This window comes from Crinia signifera, chromosome 4, assembly GCF_055691185.1.
Source record: "Crinia signifera chromosome 4, ASM5569118v1, whole genome shotgun sequence".
Lineage (NCBI taxonomy): Eukaryota > Metazoa > Chordata > Amphibia > Anura > Myobatrachidae > Crinia > Crinia signifera.
Genome location: NC_139220.1, coordinates 278,760,921 through 278,779,845, shown reverse-complemented (window position 1 = coordinate 278,779,845; position 18,925 = coordinate 278,760,921). Strand labels below are relative to the sequence as shown.

The 18,925-nt window shown below is 44.8% G+C and overlaps 1 protein-coding gene across 2 annotated transcripts; it reads left to right on the top strand.

Moving 5' to 3' along the window:
• Window positions 1–1,921: 1,921 nt before the first annotated feature.
• Window positions 1,922–18,240, top strand: YKT6 (YKT6 vesicular SNARE protein). 2 transcript variants are annotated; one of them, XM_083184717.1, is made up of 8 exons: window positions 1,922–2,077; window positions 2,226–2,339; window positions 3,258–3,340; window positions 8,311–8,411; window positions 9,538–9,642; window positions 13,304–13,369; window positions 16,752–16,853; window positions 17,244–18,240. In XM_083184717.1, the coding sequence occupies exons 2-8, from the start codon at window positions 2,236–2,238 to the stop codon at window positions 17,277–17,279; spliced, it is 597 nt and encodes a 198-aa protein (XP_083040843.1). In that variant the 5' UTR covers window positions 1,922–2,077; window positions 2,226–2,235; the 3' UTR covers window positions 17,280–18,240. The 2 variants fall into 2 exon arrangements, with proteins under 2 accessions (XP_083040843.1, XP_083040842.1); XM_083184716.1 differs by having other exon boundaries at window positions 1,933–2,088; window positions 2,225–2,339.
• Window positions 18,241–18,925: the final 685 nt, after the last annotated feature.

Sequence of the window (18,925 nt, the reverse complement as noted above, 5' to 3'; positions counted from 1 at the left end):
GTGCCACTGCAGTCTGCTTTCTGACCTGGCACTGTGCGCCGCTCTCCCCTGGCCCAGCACCCGGCGTTCCCAAGAGTGCATTGGGGTCCTGTGCCAGCGTGCGCGTCATAACGTCATGACATTGCGTGCCGGCACCGCGGACCCGGCGCACTCGGGAAAGGACTGTCAGCGCTCTCCACATGTGCAGTGACGTCCTGGGTGGGAAGCTGCCTGAGGCGGGAGCAGCTTTGTGTGTGGTGCGATCGCTAGGCAGCGCGACGGGGGCGGGGGGGAGGGAATCACGGCAACGAGAGCGGAGCCCAGCAGTGCAGGAGCAGCACATCTTCAAGCACACTGCAGCAAGTGAAGTAAGGTGCGGTGGCTGCATTTATTTATATTGGAAGTTGGAGGGTATGGAAGCTGTGTCCAACCCTGGAAACTCCAGTGTAGAAAGACCAGGGTCTGACAGGGATTTTGGAGTAAAAGGTGTATAATTGTTGTGTCTGGAACCTGCAGTTTCAATTTACTGCCACTGGGGCAGTACTGAGTAAAGCAGGTTGGACACCTTCATGGAGGCTTCATAGGACCTGGCTGTTGGAATGTAACAAATTAGGTGCCTGAGCATTAGAACAGATGTAGCTTCGTAATAAACTGCCAGGCAGTATTTGAGGACATCTCACCAAGGTTTTGTGTTGGTGGCCTAGTCGTGGTTCCTCCTGGGGACAAAGGGGAGTCTTGGTTTGCATATACTGTCTACTTCCTATTAAATTATTTTTAAATGCCCAAAATTTATTAATGTCTGTCTACCAGTGGCGGTTTTTACCTATGGGCTACAGTCCACCCAGGTAAAATCTAGCCACTTTGGTAATCCACATGCAGTCTGTGAGACTGCACTGGCTTCACTGTGACTGGCAGTGGCTTCTTTTTGGAAGTCCAACCTGCCAGTCACCCAAGGCAGTCCCATTGGGACGCATTCCCTCCCTGTGGGATGCCTCTACTAGGGGCTGCTGCGGTAGCGGCCCATAAACATTGGTTCTGCGCATGTGCAATATCGAGGACGATACTGCGCATGCACCAGACTTCTATGGACTGCTGCTGATGCAGCTCATAGAGACTGGGGGCCAGTGCATGCGCAGTACCAAAGAAGCTGGCAACGCAAATGCGACGGAGGTCAGTACCGGCAGCGGGGACCAGAAGGCACCGGAGGCGGAGACCAGCTGGGAACTGGTGGTGGGGCCCAGCGGGTGGGGGGGGGGGGGGGGGGGTGGTGGTGGTGGAAGCATACACTATGTTGACTGTCAACCTAGACACTGTGGACTAAACGTACCACACCCAGCTACATATCACCTTCTAATCTAGAAGCTAATAGTTAAGGCCCCCATACATTAGTCCGACTTGTCCTAGGGACAAGTCGGACCTGATTTCCCCTGCAGCTCCCCGGGAGGGGCAAGCACGATTAGGCACTTGATGTGCCAAGGTTTGCATATGATAAATCGCATGGATTTATCATATGCAGTCTCCGGGGAGCTGCAGGAGGAGGGAGCCGTGCAAGGGACGGCAGCGGGATGCCGGCTAATTGAGAGCCGAGCAGGGAGAGGCTACATATGGAGCCGGACAGGAGGAAGCTGTGTTGCGGTGGGGTGACAGCGGGAGACGAGCAGGGAGAACTTGATGACATGACGCTGGCTGCCGGGCAGCGCCGCAGCGGCGGGAGCCGGGAGAAATAGATAACTTAAAAAAAAAAAACGCCCATAGAGATGACTAGCAAGCCATTGATTGGCTGAGAGGGGCATACCAGTACTTAAAACGGGTCTGCAGTGGGAAAGCAGCATAATAGAAATCACTAACATCACCATTATTATGTGACATGTCCTCAGCCGCCACTAGGTGGCTGGGACTCATATCGTTGCCCGGCTTTCAGTAGGGAGTGCACCACGCAGTGCACGCTGGGAGGCGTAGTTCTTCCGTTCCGAGAGGAAACTATTAAGTGATGCACACACATTTCCTGTCCGTGACGTGTAACGGGAAGGGCTGTTTCCGTGCCTTGAAGTAAAACCGATAGTAACCAGGCGGCGACCCAGCGAAGCCAGGCTGCCGGGCAGAGGGGAGGTGAGTCTGGGCGGCAACACGTGTGCCTGGGGACTGCATTGCTCTATTGCCGGCTGTACTGCTGCTGGGCCAGCCTTTGTGTGTCTGTGTATACCGCCGGCAGATGATGTAACCTGTCTGATTCTGCCCCCTACAGGCCAGCGAACCATGAAGCTGTACAGCCTGAGTATACTCTATAAGGGAGACTACAAGGTCCACCTACTGAAAAGTGCCTATGATGTGTCCTCCTTCAGCTTCTTCCAGAGGTCCAGGTAATGGGCACTCCCCAGGGCCCAGGTGCTGTGGGTGTTCTATACCATATCTATGTACATTATTATACATTCCAGGTATTGGGGCACCATCTGGGTATTACTTTCTGTAGGTACCGTCCATACCAGGTATGACTGATATATCCCACAATCTGCTGCCCCTTTCCTCCTGCCCATGCAAGTCTCTCTCTGCATGTGCAGGTTATTCTACATACCAGCTAATGGGGACACCCTCTGGGCAATGTGGTTGTATGATGCACCTTTTGTTGGTACCATCTATACCAAACATATCTTCTGCATGGTGACTAATGATATCCTACACACCACTGCACACCCACTAGCCACACGCTATCTCTCTATGTATGATTTATTCTGGTTCTGTGGTTGGCTAATTTCATGCCTGCAATTTGCTTGGTTTTAGGCAACAACAGAAACTGTAGAAGTCCTAGATAAGCCTATTTAATAAGCATCGTTCTATACCCTCAGGTACCATTCACACGAAATGTATCAGTCACACAATGACTAATTATACACACTGCTGTCCCTTTCCTCCTGTCCTCACACTGCTGCTCTCATATGCAGAATATAATAAATACCTGGTAACGCTGCAACGCTAAATGAAATATTTGGTAGGTCCTAAGTAATTGTTATCCCTGGAATAAGAAATAATGACATTATATAGTATGGGTACTGTAGCTTGCATACAGTGCCAATACTACATACCGCTTTCTTATTCTGTTACATTAATCCATATAGGTAGGACCTATGTATCGTCAGTGAACTCTCAGCAGAAACCCATTGTGAGGCACTTCATAGTATATTATTTCACCTTTCTATTTGTTACTACTAGTTTTATTAAACAATTTTTTTTGCCAATACAGTATGTCACATCTCCCCCCTCTATTCTGTTGCTTTTGATAGTGTACAAGAATTTATGACCTTTACCAGCCAGCTGATCGTGGAGCGGTCAGAGAAAGGAAGCCGGTCCTCCGTGAAGGAGCAAGGTGGGTGTCTGAGTGTTTCTATTGGTCATGAAAATAAATAGATCTACTGAGAGAAAGTGGATCTGTGGCATTTTTATAGCGTGTTTTAGCTATCAGATTTTTTGCCAAGGCTGCTATATATATAAAATACTGTACAACCTACGTATACTGTAAAGTTGGGAACACACCTAATGATGGTGCAGTGTGATTATATAATATTGCACTGCATGTGTTGCTGTCCCAATAGCCGTATTCTTGATTGCTGCAGCAACAGTTGTTGCATCATCCTTAGAGCAGCGGTTCTCAAACTCAGGACCCCACACAGTTCAGTTTTAAGGTCACCCGACAGGTGCACTCATTACTCATTGACACATTTTAATAGATCCACAGGTGGAGCTAATTATTTCCCTTGTGACTCTGTGAAGAGACCTACAGAACATGCCCTGTGTGGGGTCCTGAGGACCAAGTTTGAGAACCTGTGTCCTAGTGGACAAGCATGCTTTTGAGGGAATGATTTGACAAGCCAGTTGGGTCGTTTTGAGGGTACATGCTATACCAGGGCTGGGCAATTGCGGCCCTCCAGATGTTGAGGAACTACACATCCCAGCATGCCTTGCATCAGTTTCAGCATGGCCACATAGCAAAACTAATGCAAAGCATCCTGGGATGTGTAGTTCCTCAACATCTGGAGGGCCGCAATTGCCCAGGCCTGTGCTATACTATAGTTGTTGCAATCAACATCGTCCAATGTATCATATAGTGCAGTGGTCAGGGAACTAGGTCCTCATTACCCCACACAGTGCATGTTTTGCTGACTGCATATTGAACAAGGCACAGTTCTAGGAAATGTATAAAGTATGTAATTTGTGGGGCCCCCTCATCTGCTCCAAAGCTTCCCCATGTAATACTTACTTCAGCACTTTATAGCGCATTTTTATTTTATCCATATAACAGGTTTCACCTCTTCTACGGTCCTGGCACATTGTGGCTGCTTTTAATTAACAATCTTTAAACACTTCATTTGTTATCTCTCACTAATGTGCTCTCTTGGGGTTGTCTGTTTGGGCTAGTTAGGGGTGTCTCACGCCCTAGACATAAACTCTTAAGAATGTTAGAAACGTTTAACAGATGAAAATACCCTGGACGGGATGGGTAAGCCCATAACCTTGGCCAAGATTATGCAAAATCCTATATTTGATTGCAAAATGTATTGCTAAATTCATTACAATTCTAATTCGTAATGTTCGTGCACCTGCGTTATTTCTTTGTGCATCTAAAAAATAAAAAAGCACAAACCTATATTTATTCTAATGTTACCTGCAGTTTATATGAAATATCCACTGCAGTTGATCGAATACGGTTACACCCCTTTCACGTCGCACCTCAGCCCCGGGATATTGCAGAGTTGATGACGTATGCACCAGGGTCGAGGTGCGGTGTCAAAACACCACAGCTTATAACCTGGGTCGACCAACCCAGCAATTTGACCCAGGGTGTAACCAGGTTGCCCTTTTGTATAATGGGTGACCCGGGTCTAATGTGAAAGCGCCAGACCCGGGATTGTGTTCCTGGGTCCTATCTGGTTTTGCGATGTGACAAGGGTATTAGTGTGAGGGAGCATCACTGTGGAGCCTGTGAAGCCCCAGTATGCATTATCAAAACAGCGTATGCCAACAGCATCTGTATCTGCCCATGTAGTCATTTCCAGCAGTGTGTATGTAATGCATGTGCGCCATATAGAGCTGTTTTAGTGAAGAATTGATGCACTACAAATAAGCACAACTTGCATCAGTGGTGATGTCATATTCTTGTTGGCAGCATATTTATAAAATGAGGCCTGAATGTTTGTGGGTAAAAAGGTTTCGATGGCATTTTTTTGGCCATCAGTGTTGTGTATTATTAAGTGTTTGGTGAGCATATCGGTGAGCCATCTGCTCCCGAAGGCTCTAAGGTTGGTAAAATGAAATAATAATAATAAACCACTGTCCTCCTGCTCTTGGTGGCTTTGTTCCTGGCCACCTTCTGGAGGCTCTGCTGTAGTGGAGGCCTCTCCTGTAACCCTGGTGGATTGCCGTTCCTTTGTTCTATACTTTGTTTACCTATGCTAGTCTTCTCTGTGACCTGATCTTCCCTGCCTGTTACTCTGTCATTCTGCTCTTCCTGACTGATATTTTGCTCTTACTAAAATCAAGATCTTCTCTATTTAACACACCAGTTATGCTCCCGTTTAATAGAGGGTACACACAGTGAGATATGCACTGTTTTTCTATTCGATATGTCTCTCACGAGTTGCAGTCTTGTGACGCTTGCAGCGGAGACAGAGCAGCATTCTGCATGGTATTGGTGTCACTCACCCGGTGAACAGTGGAAGACAGTCACATGATTTGCTCTCTCAAAAAGATACTCATCCATTGATTCTGCTGGAGTGCAGATCATGTGATGGATTCTGGTCACTGTGTGACTAAAACTGGGCTCACTTTCAGATCTACATTCGCAGCGCACAGCACTGAGGGGGGCATAGGCAGACCTGTGGTATGTAGTCCCCCCCATCCTCCATGCCTCTATCATTCACCACCTGCTCCAGCTGACTCACGCTGACCCAATCTGTGTGTGCCTGGGTGCAGATTTGATGGGCCTTAGAGGCAGCTTGGGTCCCATGGCATTTGCACCTTTGATAGTTAAGCCACTGGAGGAGGACACTGGTCCTTTAAAGCTTACAATCTAGTTACAGGTATTGTGTATTTAATAGACCGTTTCTCTGGTGAGGCAGGTTAGAGGCCTGCACATCAAGACCATGCAGGTGCATTATAGTTACCTTAGAAATGAGTTCTGTTTTAAATAACACAGACCCTGATGTACATTGCTTTATGTACAAATCTTACTGGGTGCAAGATTTAGAGTTGACTATTGTGGAAATGTAAGTGTGTAAACAAGCCCTGCATCTTTCTTACAGTCACAGTATATGTAGCAGTAGTAGGTGATGCCCAGCTTTCCTGTCAGCTCCTTCTATTGGAAATCATTGTGTCTCATTGTGTATGAGGGCAATGGGCATGAAGAGCTGATATAGGGGTAAATGTGTGAAGCGTGGAGTAGTGGTATCTATCCCCATAAAGAACGTTCTGTGCAAGGTGGTAATGCTCCAGCCAATCAGCTCCTAGCTGTTAATTTACATATTGGAGCTGATTGGCTGGTGCATTATCACCTTGCACATAACGTTCTTAATGGGATAGATAGCACTTCTCCACGCTTCATACAGTTACCCCAGAATGAGCAAATAACTGTATAATAACCTCGATGCATAATACCATAGTTATACAGATAGGCAACTGAAGACGATATCCCAGCAGTGGGGATGCCGATGTTCAAAAGACCAGCCCCGGTATTCCGATACAGAGAATCCCGACACGGGCTACATGAGTGGCCTGACCCTAAACCTATATGCTGAACTATATTCAAATACTCGTTCCTTTTTTTATTATTTTGCATATGACAATACAGGTACGGTATCCCCTATCCGTACATCCCGAATCCAAATTATTCCAAAAAACGTGTTTTTTGGAACAATTCAAATTTTTCGAGGTCCGGAGCATTTCGGATAAGGGATATACTCAACCTGTAGTAGTCTGGAGAGAACCCAATGTCATGCACTATATAACAAAAGTAGAATTATTGGGTTCAGTCGGGTGACACCTGAGGAATGAGTCCTCTATAATATTGCAACTTGGTTTCAGATAGTCATTTCCTAGACTGCAAGGTATTATGGGATGCAATAAATTACCAACCGTTTAGTTCCTAACTGCCATGCTAGTGGCTGTGTTTGAAAAATGGCATGAGCTGATTGGCTGGTACTTTCTCTTCACATCTGTCTCCTAGGTGTAGTACATAGACCCCATGGTATTTAAAAAATACGGTTTGGAAATGAGTGCCCTGCCAGTTTGTGAATCCTTTTTATGTGCCTCATATAGGAGGGCCAATAGCTAGGCATCAAGGTTGTACGGTCTTATTTGTGTAGGAGAAAACGTATTCATTAAAGCAATTTGAGAGTAGCGAATTAGTCCCAAAATAATTTTGTCATTTTGAGATGACTGGGGTCTGATCTCAGGATTGGGATTAAGGGAATTTAAGCATTATTTTAAAATATATTTATTTCTTATAACAAAACAGTGGTTCTTTTTTATTTTGGTTACAGACATTTCCTACGCCATTTACCCACTGCTATGTACTACTTCTCCCCTCGTGTTACTGCCCTGTGTGCTTTTTTGAAGATGATTTCACTCCTTCACCCAGTCAATGTATTGTACTGTATGTTTCTATAAATCTCCAGGCGACTACTTCTACTAAATTCATAGATTTATTTATCTGTTTTTAGATGCTCAGGCGGAATACGGTCATTTGGTCACAAACATGTTGGTCGACAGTCACTAGGTCGATATGGTGTTTTTCACTTTTTTTTTTTTTTTTTTGTTGAGCTGATGTGCCGATAGGTGGTATTTCATGCCCTTCCAGCCACTAGGGCGTGGTAGGCGTATAAAATAGTATGGCGAGCGGACGCGGTGCTACTTGTTCGTGTCGACATTCGGAACAAAAAAAATGTGATAAACCCCATGTCTAACTTTTGACTGTCAACCTAATGACCTTGTCGACCTTCCTGCATGTCGACCAACATGCTTATGACCTAATGATCCACACCCGCTCAGGCATCGCTATTTTATAGTCCTCCTTCTTCCTAGTAGTATATCTAAGTACAGGGAGCAGCCTGGGCAATGGAAAGAAGCCATTCTGCTGGGTAATATTAATACTTGGCTGGATAACAAACCGATTAAGTAATCTGTTTAGTAGACGTTCCAGATTGCACAAACCAATAAAGGAATGTCTGAATGTGGACGTGTGCCCTTTACCAACCAAGACAGGCCTTGTGTGAAAGTAGCGTACGGTTGCCAAGCCGCCTGCTGGGTCTGATGTTTTAATATGTAACTGGTCTCTTGCTACAGAATATCTCTGCCACGTGTATGTGCGGAACGACTGCCTGGCCGGAGTAGTGGTGGCTGATGCAGAGTATCCTCAGAGAGTCTGCTTTACTCTGTTAGAGAAGGTACGATGCTTTTTCCTCTGTTCCCAGATTAATAGTTCTAACCTGATTTATAAAAGTCTATTTCTTTGAGTGGAATAACGTCCTACTTTCATTTATTATAGTTACTTTATTGACAATATTATAAAGTGTTGGCTAACTAAAGGCCCCCATACTTCGGACAAGTCGAACTTGGCAGCTCCCCGGGAGGGCTCTCACACAATTAGGCATTGATGTGGCAAGTTTTGCATGCGATCTATCGCATGCAATTCCCGCGGATCTGCAGGCGGAGGGAGTCGGGTTAGGGAACGCCGAGAGCTGGGCCACAGGGTAATAAAAAATTAAAATAAAAAAAACATGCAAATGAATGGGCAGCCACTGATTTTCTGGAAGAGCCCTCGGCCAGTCAGTGGCTGCCTATTTATTTATTTATTTTTTAATTCGCCCACTCTCCCCCCCCCCCCCCCTTGCATCAGATGCGATATATCGTGGGGTCCAAAAAGCACCCATGATGTGCCGCTGACGGCTGCACATAAGATTCCTTTTGTGCAGCACATATGATCTCCGGGTCCGATGCACATGCGATTTGGGCCAATTTCATGACCCGATCCATCGGAATCCGGTGAAATCTGCCCCAAATCGCATAAGTGGCCTCAAGAAGTCGTAGGAAATTTATGGCCAGCCGAAACTTTGTGCTGCCCGGTACCTTCCCCGGTGGCAGCATCGCATGCTGTCCTTCTGCATGTGACGTATCGCATGCAATCTCCTTCCTCACTGCCGGGGGAGGGGAGAGGGGAGAGAGGAGTTTGAGGTCGGATGTGCAGCAGGTCCAACCTCCAGTGCACACGGGACCACACGTTGGATGCCAACCATCCAATATGGCCACTTATCACCCAATTTCTCTTCCCGATCCGTCGGAATCGGGTGAAATGTGCAAAATCAGACTAGTCATTGGGGGCCTTAATATTGAGGTTCAGCATACTGGGACTCATTATGAAAGCTGTAGCCAATCAGATGGTTTTATTTTGTTTTGTAAACTGTAAAATGTCAGAACCTGTTATGCGGTGAAGGCTTGTGGCGATGCTGCCAGGAGCCTGTTCCCGCCATCTCAGGGAAGTGTTATCACATCTTGTTTTCTCCTTGTACCCAGGTCTTGGAGGAGTTCAGCACCCAGGTGGACCGGATAGACTGGCCATCTGGCTCCCCAGCCACTATCCAGTACAATGCCTTGGACTCTTATCTTGCTAAGTACCAGGTAAGGACATCTGTTTGTAGTCCTATTTGCTATCTGGGTGGGGGGGTTCTTCCTTTTAGTTTAACGAATGTAGAAAACAAATAGTGATTGAGCATTATAAGGTATCTTAAATATGGCAGAAAGTGTTTCCTTAATCCTAATGAATCTGTAGTCCTAGGATATTTAGATAACTATTTCTAAACTTGTTCTATTCATGGGATTGTTGCAACCATATCCCTAATGTTGTTTGAGTCTGATGCAATGGCACGCTTCTCTGGGGTCATGTTCATCCAGAACTGTCTGATAAAGGTCATGTGACACTTACACTCTTCAACTCTAGTATAAAGCTGCTAAAGGTCCGATCAAATCTTTAGGATGTTTTGCTTTATTTTATTTATGATCAACCTTTTATTTATAGGGCGCCAAAAAATGCATAGAATATAATAAACAAGTCCCCTTTAATCTTTGTTTTGGCCATTGAACCCCTAGCAATAAAGATCCGCAATGACGTCAACTTTCCAGGAATAGAAGTAGGGGACCTAAATCACAAACTTTGCCTATTTGCCGATGATGATCTTGTGTTTGTCTCGAACCCCTCCTCTACCCTCCCACATCTCCACGCGATCCTAGACTCTTACAGTAGGGCCTCCTACTATAAACTAAATACAACAAAGACGGACGCCCTCCCTATAAAGGGCACCAACATCCCAACATCCCTTAAGACCTGTTACCCCTACAACTGGCAATCAGAATCCATAAAATATCTCGGTGTTAACATCCCGGCATATACATCAAAAGCTTTTGAGGTTAATTTTCCACCCCTGATCAGGACCCTCTCTTCCCTCACTAAATCCTGGGTTAACTATGAGATATCCTGGCTGGGCCGCATAGCTGCATTCAAAATGACTCTGTTACCCAAGTTAATGTATATATTCCGCACTATCCCCTACTCTGTCCCAACTAAATACTTAAATGAATGTAATCGCATCTTGACCAAATATGTCTGGCCAACTGGACCCCCAAAAATCGCGAAATCCAAAATGACCCCACCTAAAACTAAGGGAGGTCTAGGCCTCCCTGATCTGGCATTGTACCATGAAGCCTGTGTTTTAGCCCAACTTAAACATATCTGCGCTACAGACTCAGCTACAGAATGGGCTATCTTGGAAAGAGCGGCCTGTACCGACTTCCCGCTTGAAGATGCAGTGTTCGTACCTAAGCCTCTAAGACCAGCCCTTCCTTCTTTATTACCGTCTACCCAGTCTTCATTAAAAATATGGGACAAACTCGCTGATAAACTACATACCTCTTCCGCCACTCTCCCCCACATCACATTAAAATCCCTTGCCAAACTTATACCCAACCTGAATCTTGTAAAGTGGGTCTCCTGCGGTGCGAAAACACTTGGGGATTTGTTAAATGGCACACTATTACTACCATTCCCTATATTACAAAATAAATATCAAATCCCTGACTCAGAACTACTAGGGTACTTCCAAATTCAACACTGGTGGAAAAAAACTACTAAGTCGCTGAGTTCTAGTAACCCCCTCACACCTACAGTTCTATCTAGAATCTCCAACCCCATACCTAGAGGAGAAATCTCATTTTGGTACAAGATCCTTCTAGACCTAGCCCCAGTCCCAGAATATAACTCTCGGAAAAGGTGGGAAAAAGACTTACAGATAAACCTGTCCGAATCCCAATGGAAAAACATTTTAGCCACCTCATTTAAAATCTCAAGATGTCTGAACCACACCGAGATGCATGTGAAATTGTTACACAGGCTATACTTAACTCCCGACAGATTACACACCATTTGGCCCTCCTCCTCTAAATTTTGCTGGCGCCAATGTGGCGAGATTGGCCATGTTTTCCATGTTTTTTGGTCATGTACGGCTCTACGTCAGTTCTGGCTGGATGTATTTAACTTAATCAATGATGTGCTACTTCTAAAGCTTTCTCCCTCCCCCTCCATCGCACTATTACATTTATTCCCAGATGACATCTTAACTCATAAACGATATGTCCTTGGACAAATTCTGATAGCAGCAAGAGCCGCACTAGCACAACTATGGAAGCAACCATCCCCTCCCACCTTACTAAAGGTCATCCACAAAATTCAATTTAATTTCACAATGGAGACAGAATACATGCCGTACTCCTACAAAGCCTCATCGCCACTAGTACTCTGGTCGCCTTGGAGTGAATTTATTACAGATGGAACTGGGGCGTCAATATTCCCTAAACCATCCAATTCTGACCCCAGGCAATTTAGCCTTATCGAGAATGCTCTCGACTCCCCTTAGCAATGATAGACCCCCCTGCATGTCAGAGCCTACGGTTTATTTTTCAATACCATAAATGTATAAGTCACTGTAAATGTATGCTACGTTTATATATACTATTGGAGTACTATACTGTATACTATATGTTCACCTTGATTCATGTACACCCCCCCCCCCCCTCCTCCTCCCCTCTCCCCCTATAACACCTTCTTTGTATTTTTTTTTTCCTTTGTTTGTTTTTGGTTCCCTTTACCCCCCTTTGCATATTGTACCACCTCGATGAAAATGTATGCTTTTTTTCTTCTTTATTCCAATAAAAATCAATGATGTTAAAAAAAGAATATAATAAACAAACAAAAACAGTATAACATGGCGGTCCATAGCTAAACGTACAATGTGAGAACCTGGTTACACTCTATTGGAATATAGTGGAGATGCTACAAGGTTTACTCCTGCTATGAAGCCTATTTGTGGCAGAGTAGTTGCCCAGAGTTACTGCAGTTCCCTACTGAGAAGCTCCCATTTCCTTAGAGCCCTCTCCGGGTTCAGCATTACAGAATTGCCGACAATCTCTCCTAACCACACCCCTATTTAAACCAAACCTATCTTCTCACTCCGCATCCTTTATTCCCTGTGCATCCTCCTATTAGTACGTGACACTGAGAATTGTTGCTGTTCAAGAGAGGTTCTCAGTTGGTGTCTGTAGCATCTTTAAAATCCCTTTTACACCCAACATCAAATTACCAGGTGAAGCAGTTCTACCCAGTAATTTTATCAGTGTAAAGGGGTCAACCCGGGTCGCAGATCATGCTTTTTTTTTTTTTTTTTTTTTACCAGCGTCGGTGACCCGGGTTGACCCTTTTACAATGAAGACATACCCATGCAAATTACTGGGTTGAATTTTTTAACCTGGTAATTGGCTGCTCAGTGTAGAAGGTGGTCGGACTGCACTATGCAAAATGACCAGCACTCAAAATGCTGGGTAATTGCTGGGTTGCAAGTCTAATAGATGCTTTACACTTACCTGTCACTGCAGTTCCTCCCAGCATACATCACTGCTGACTCTGTCCGAAATGGTCTCTCATTGTTAGCGTTCAGAGGCAATATGAAAACAAGCTGGTAAAACATTGCCATTGCTTGGCTTTCATAGCTGTTATTACCCTGTTGTGGTTTTTTTGCTAACTACATAGTTGACCACATAACTGATATAAGTGTGTATAGCAGGCCATAATAATAAAATACACACTTCTACTGAAATAATCATCAATTTCACATTGTTCTTTATATAGAATGTAGATTGCGGAAGCAAGTCCTTCATGTGCAAATGTTATTTGCTAAAACTCCTAGATAAATATTGAAATGAAATAAAATGTACCTTTTTTTTTTTTTCTCAGAACCCGCGAGATGCAGATCCAATGAGCAAAGTGCAAGCTGAGCTGGATGAAACCAAAATCATTCTGGTGAGTTTGTGGTTATGTAGATGTGCTGACACCACTATGTACATATACCAGTAACGGGTGTGTGGAAACTGCTCCAACACGAGAATGCTTCGATCCCAATGTATCATCGACTTCCTTCACAAAGTGTTTGGCTGGTGGTTTTAAACCTGTCCTCTCTCTCCTGACGGTGGGTCCAGATTTGGCCTTTGGTCTGTCTTCCTTCAAGTAGTTAATTCCCCCCCCCCCCCCTTTTTTTTTTTTTTGGTGCCCTTCATTGTGCTTCATGCTTTTGTACAGCGTGTTCTTCCTGTACAGTCTTTGCAGTGGCTTTCAGGAACTTATCTTTGGTTCTTAGGGCTCTGTCTTTGTATCCCTTTGAATACTGTGTACAATTGTAGGCTTCCATAGTGACAGCCTGGCTGGTGCCTAACCTGGACACCTTAACTTGTCTTCCATTTCTGGCTTGTCTCATGGGCCGGGTTATTTTTAAGTGGAGACTGGGCTCAGCTATTTTCTTGGTTCCTCTCCTTCCAAGCATTTTCCACTGGTAGATGCTGCCTTGGATATTTTGCAGGCTTTCTGGATTTCTCTGGACATGACAGTGTCTTTTTTTTTTGTTCTTTTTTTTCACAGACTGAGCTTGTCTGATATTAAATAGCCTAAGGCCACATGGCCGCCATTCTTGTTCTGCAGCAGTGCTTTCTGTCCCAATTGTGGTGAAGGCTTCTTTCACCTGGTTATGGTAACTTCTATGGCAGCTCGATGTGGAACCTCTGCCCAAACATTTATCAGATTTTGCTCTTTTGTTTCTTTTGGGCCAAATTTCCAGGAAAATTTACCAGGAATTTAACCCTGGTAGCGAGCAGGGTTGCTCCTGGGACCAGCTCAGGATACAGGCTGGTGTGAAAGGTACTTACCCAGTTTGCTTCCAGCTGCGGTGGTGGGCAGCAGGGTCCAGGCAGCGGTTTCAGATCTGGTCATTAATCCTGATCAAATTGCCAACTCCATTTCTTGAAATGCAACCCTGAACTTTCAAGAAACCTCCCCCCTGGTTCACTGCTGCTTGCAGACACTCATTATTGTACTGATCTCCAGCCCTTTAGCGAACAAACTGCTTTCTGTAACAGCCAAATTTTGACTTCTCGGTCCAGAACACCTGCTGCCATTTTTCTGCCCAGTGGTATGTTTTTTTTTGCACGCAATTCTTCCATGAAGGCCACTTCTGGCCAGACTTTTTCTAACTGTAGATAAGTGTAACTGGGTTCCACTGGTTTCTGGCAGTTCTGAGATGAGGTCACTGTTGGACATCTTCCTTTTTTTTTTTTTTTTAAGGGCATGATAAGTCTTTCATATGCTGAAATAAGTTTCCCTGGCAGACCACTGCATCAGCTGTGCTCAATGTTGCAGGTTTATTTGTGAACAGCACATCTTGAAACCCTGGGAGAGACCTTGCTGATGCAGTATAACTACCTTGTCTTGTTGCTGTGCTCAGTCTTACCATGGTGTATGACCTGTGACAGGAAATGGCATTGAACAACCTCAAACTTTGTAGCAGTTTGGCTGTTCCTTACCCAGGTTTAAGCTTCCTACACATTTCAGTTAATGAGTGTTTCAACCTACATATGAAAATTATGATTATCCCCGGTTTGTATAACTGGATAATAATACACCTGACTCTAATTCAACACAATGAAGCTAAAACTTTTGGTACTTGTGTATTATCACGGTGCCCACGATGTTGATCGTACTGCAGCGCATCGCATGCAATATAGCGGCATGCAATGCGATTTTTAATTGTACAAGCATCCTGATGGGTGCTTACAATGTTAAATGCACCCGCATTGTCAACGCCAACCCGAAGCGTGGCGAGCCAGCGAGGTGCGGCGGCACGCGTCCTCCGACCTTTTCATACCCCCACTATCCATGTCGGCATGGAGTTGATTTTAGATAGTGTGGCGAGCCACCGAGCCCGAAGCGTGGTGAGCGGACACTGATTACTTTACATGTCTTCTCGCTGCGCTCGCCACACTATCTAAAATCAACTCCACGCCGACGTGGATAGTGGGGGTATGAAAAGGTCGGAGGACATATACCGCTGCGCTCGGCACGCTTCGGGTTGGTGTTGATAGTGGTGGTCGCGTTGACAATGGGTGCTTACAATCAGGGTGCTTGTACAATTAAAAATCGCATGCCATTTGCTTGTACATTCGGGCTTTTTCACACTGAAATCGCATACCCTATTTAGTGGTATGCGATGGGTGCTGTGATAATACACAAGTACCAAACTTTTTTCAAATCCATTGATAGTACCATGTAGACGGTGCTCTCTATGGGCCTTATTTTGGTTCACTCTTTCTGACAAAATCCTTCTTAGATGGACAAAACCATGTGCACTGCAGGGGGGCAGATGTAAAATGTGCAGAGAGAATTAGATTTGGGTGAGTTATTTTGTTTCTGTGAAGGGAAAATACTGACTGCTGTATTTTTACATTGCAATATAGATCTCACTTTGAAGTAAGACCCCACCCAAATCTAATTATATCTGCACAAGTTACATCTGCCCCACCTGCAGTGCACATGGTTTTGCCCATCTAAGAAGGATTTTGTCAGAAAGAGTGAACTAAAATAAGGCCCTATGTACCTCCATTGTTAGTATATGTTATGTAGATGTGGTTTCTGTACACGCCCATTGTTGGCATATAGCTGTCTTGGCATAGATCTCTTTATAGTATATGTAGATGGTAGTCTCTGCACATCTGTGTTTTGAAAATGTGTTCTTGGCACATCACTGTTAGTATAAGATGTCGTCTTGGCACAACTCCATTGTTTCGGTCTACCTCCATTGTTGGATTATGCGAATGGTGGTCTTATGGTGTGCACACGCGGTGCAATTTGAGCTATCAGATTTCAATAGCAAGTTGATGCAAATGTCGCAGTGTTTGCCGGCATCCTATCCCTGTGCAGCACAGTCACAGCATTAGCAGCTGTGCACATGGGGAAATCCATTCGGAATCACTCGCCATCGAATGGATTCTCCCCTGTTAGCAAGCGCAGAGTTATTCTAGACTTACACAGCACTGTGAAGGCCGTGGGGAGGAGGCCGCTGCTGTCAGCAGCCATTCCTCCCAATGGCTGGGGAACGCTTGCGTTTTCTGGGTCATTACCAAAAAACACTGGGTAATGGTTGCAGGGTGTCAAGCACCTTGCGTACAGACAGCGAATACTAGCCTTCAGTAGATCCTTTCGTAGAGCCGGCTCGTGCATGGGCACAGCGTACCGTGCGCATGCATGGTTGTCCGATAATCGTCAGGGCTGCCCATTCGCATTGCTGTGTATACACTGTGGTGAAGTACTGTAGTGCCCTGTCCTCGGTGTGTAAGTTTGGTGTTTATTCTGTTCTCAGCACAACACTATGGAGTCCTTATTACAGCGTGGGGAGAAACTGGATGACTTGGTCAGTAAATCAGAAGTGTTGGGAACCCAGTCCAAGGCCTTCTACAAAACGGTGAGTGAGTGCTGCTAGTAGTGCCACAGGCAAATGCGCTGACCATGGTGATGTATAGGGAAGACCGCGTACATAGCCTGACTATAGGAAAGACGTTGTTCTGAAGGACAGGATACTTGGATTGGCGGAGTAGGAAGTCGTTCAATGTCCTTTTTTTTTTTTTTTTTTGTGTTGTTGTTGAGATTTATAGATTTATATATGAATTGTGCGCTCTGTGGTAAAACTCATGAGCAGGTACTTTGTGACTGACGCCTTATGCTTCTAATTTATGCCAAAGAATGTTACACAGCATATATAGTGTTGTACTATACTGTATGCAAGTATCATTTTATATGCGGACATCTAATCATTTCATGACCTGATTGAACCTTTCCCCTCTCCATTTCTTAGGCGCGGAAACAGAACTCGTGCTGTGGAATTATGTGATGACTGCTGCAGAGACCGGACACGAGACTATGAACACTAAGACATCAGGGGGCTGACGTACCAAATCAGCCATTATCCAGTCCTTCCATCCCCACCAGGGGGCAGTATAAGCAGCACTGCCCGTAGATCAATTCTATTTTTCCATCTTGCGTAACTGAAGGGATGGCTTGTTAGCATAGGCTGTTGATGTGCTTCGTTTCTACTGCAAGACCTAAAATTCCAATTGTTGCCCCTTATCTTAAGTAAAACCCCAGGGGGGGGGGGTGTAAAAGAAAAGTGACTATTTCATGTTCAGTGCAAACATTCCTCTGATGTGTAACGTGATCCGAGTGTCACCCAACATTCTGTGTTCTAAAGCTCACCAGGCTTCAGAGTGATGTTCAGTGATTGGTTAATATGTGTTGCAGTAATGCTACATGGAGTGAATCCCAAAATTTATATCCCTTTTGAGGGATGGGTTTATTCGCCAAGCTTGCTTCTCCCCCTTACAGTCATGTCTAGTGTTATGTTATTTTAACCCCCTGTCTTTTCGATACAGCAACATGGCTCCTAATTATGTTAACCGTTTAGTATTTGCAGAGTGGATGCATTGTACTCCTCCATCCTCCTGGAGTCCCCCCCCCCCCCCCATGCTGTAAGGGTTAAATCAGGAGAGGAAACGAGAGCATCTGCATATCAATACAAACCATGACGTGTGAACTCCGCAAATTAACCCTTTCTTCATTAATGCCGAAGATCTTAACGTTTCGTCTTTAGCCAAAAACTTTTCAACAACCGATGGATTCAATCGCTGTGGACCTACTTGATGTGGAAATGGTTAATTCACATGCTGTATAGATAAGTTATTAATGTATTTCAATGTTTTTTATTTTTTTTGGTTCTAATCTCCAGTGACTTTTTTTCGACTATTTCTGTCAAAAATGTATTTTAATAAAGATTGGATAAACCTTTCTGTACCAAACAGTGGATACGACAATACAGCACATTAGTAGATGTTGGATATCATTGTGGGGATAATTGTGTAGTGGGGTAGGAACCGTTCTGTATTAATGAATAGATGTGCCTTGCTATGTTTATAATCCATACTTATACATTGCCTGCAACATCATGTTCACCATCCATATTGTTATTAGATTGAAACAATTATTTCATTAGTTAAGCCCCATATGCACTCGCTGATTCCTGGTGACCCTGAGATTTGTGACAGTGGGGATCTGGTGGGGTTCTGGCACGACAAGCATACACACTTGCCAATGCTGGCAGAGAAGGGAGCGACTGCCATACTGCAGAATGGCCATCGCTAACTAGTACCCCTTTTACACCAAAATCCCTGGTCGGACCCTGGTCTTTGAACACGGAAGTTTCCAGGGTCGGACCCTGCTTCATACCCCCATTTACACAGCACTTCAACCTGGGTCGGACCTGGGTCTGCACCATTTACACTGAACCTGGGTCAGCCCTGCTTTTCCCTATGGATGACATTAAAAATTTCAATTTTAGGACTGATAAACTGCCAGCCAACCTTCCCTCAATGATTTAAATAAAAATGAAAAGACATGAAAAGTTAGCATTGAAAAATGTTGGTTGGTTTATTTAGCAAAATATTTTGTCAAAAAGTTATATTCAGTGATGAAGCGCACATACTG

Bases quoted from the DNA above. Each gene is read 5' to 3' on its own strand.
- YKT6 (XM_083184717.1), top strand. From the start codon at position 2,236: ATGAAGCTGTACAGCCTGAGTATACTCTATAAGGGAGACTACAAGGTC. The intron at 3,341-8,310 runs GTGGGTGTCTGA...CTCTTGCTACAG, and splicing joins GTCCTCCGTGAAGGAGCAAG to AATATCTCTGCCACGTGTAT. The intron at 8,412-9,537 runs GTACGATGCTTT...CCTTGTACCCAG, and splicing joins GCTTTACTCTGTTAGAGAAG to GTCTTGGAGGAGTTCAGCAC.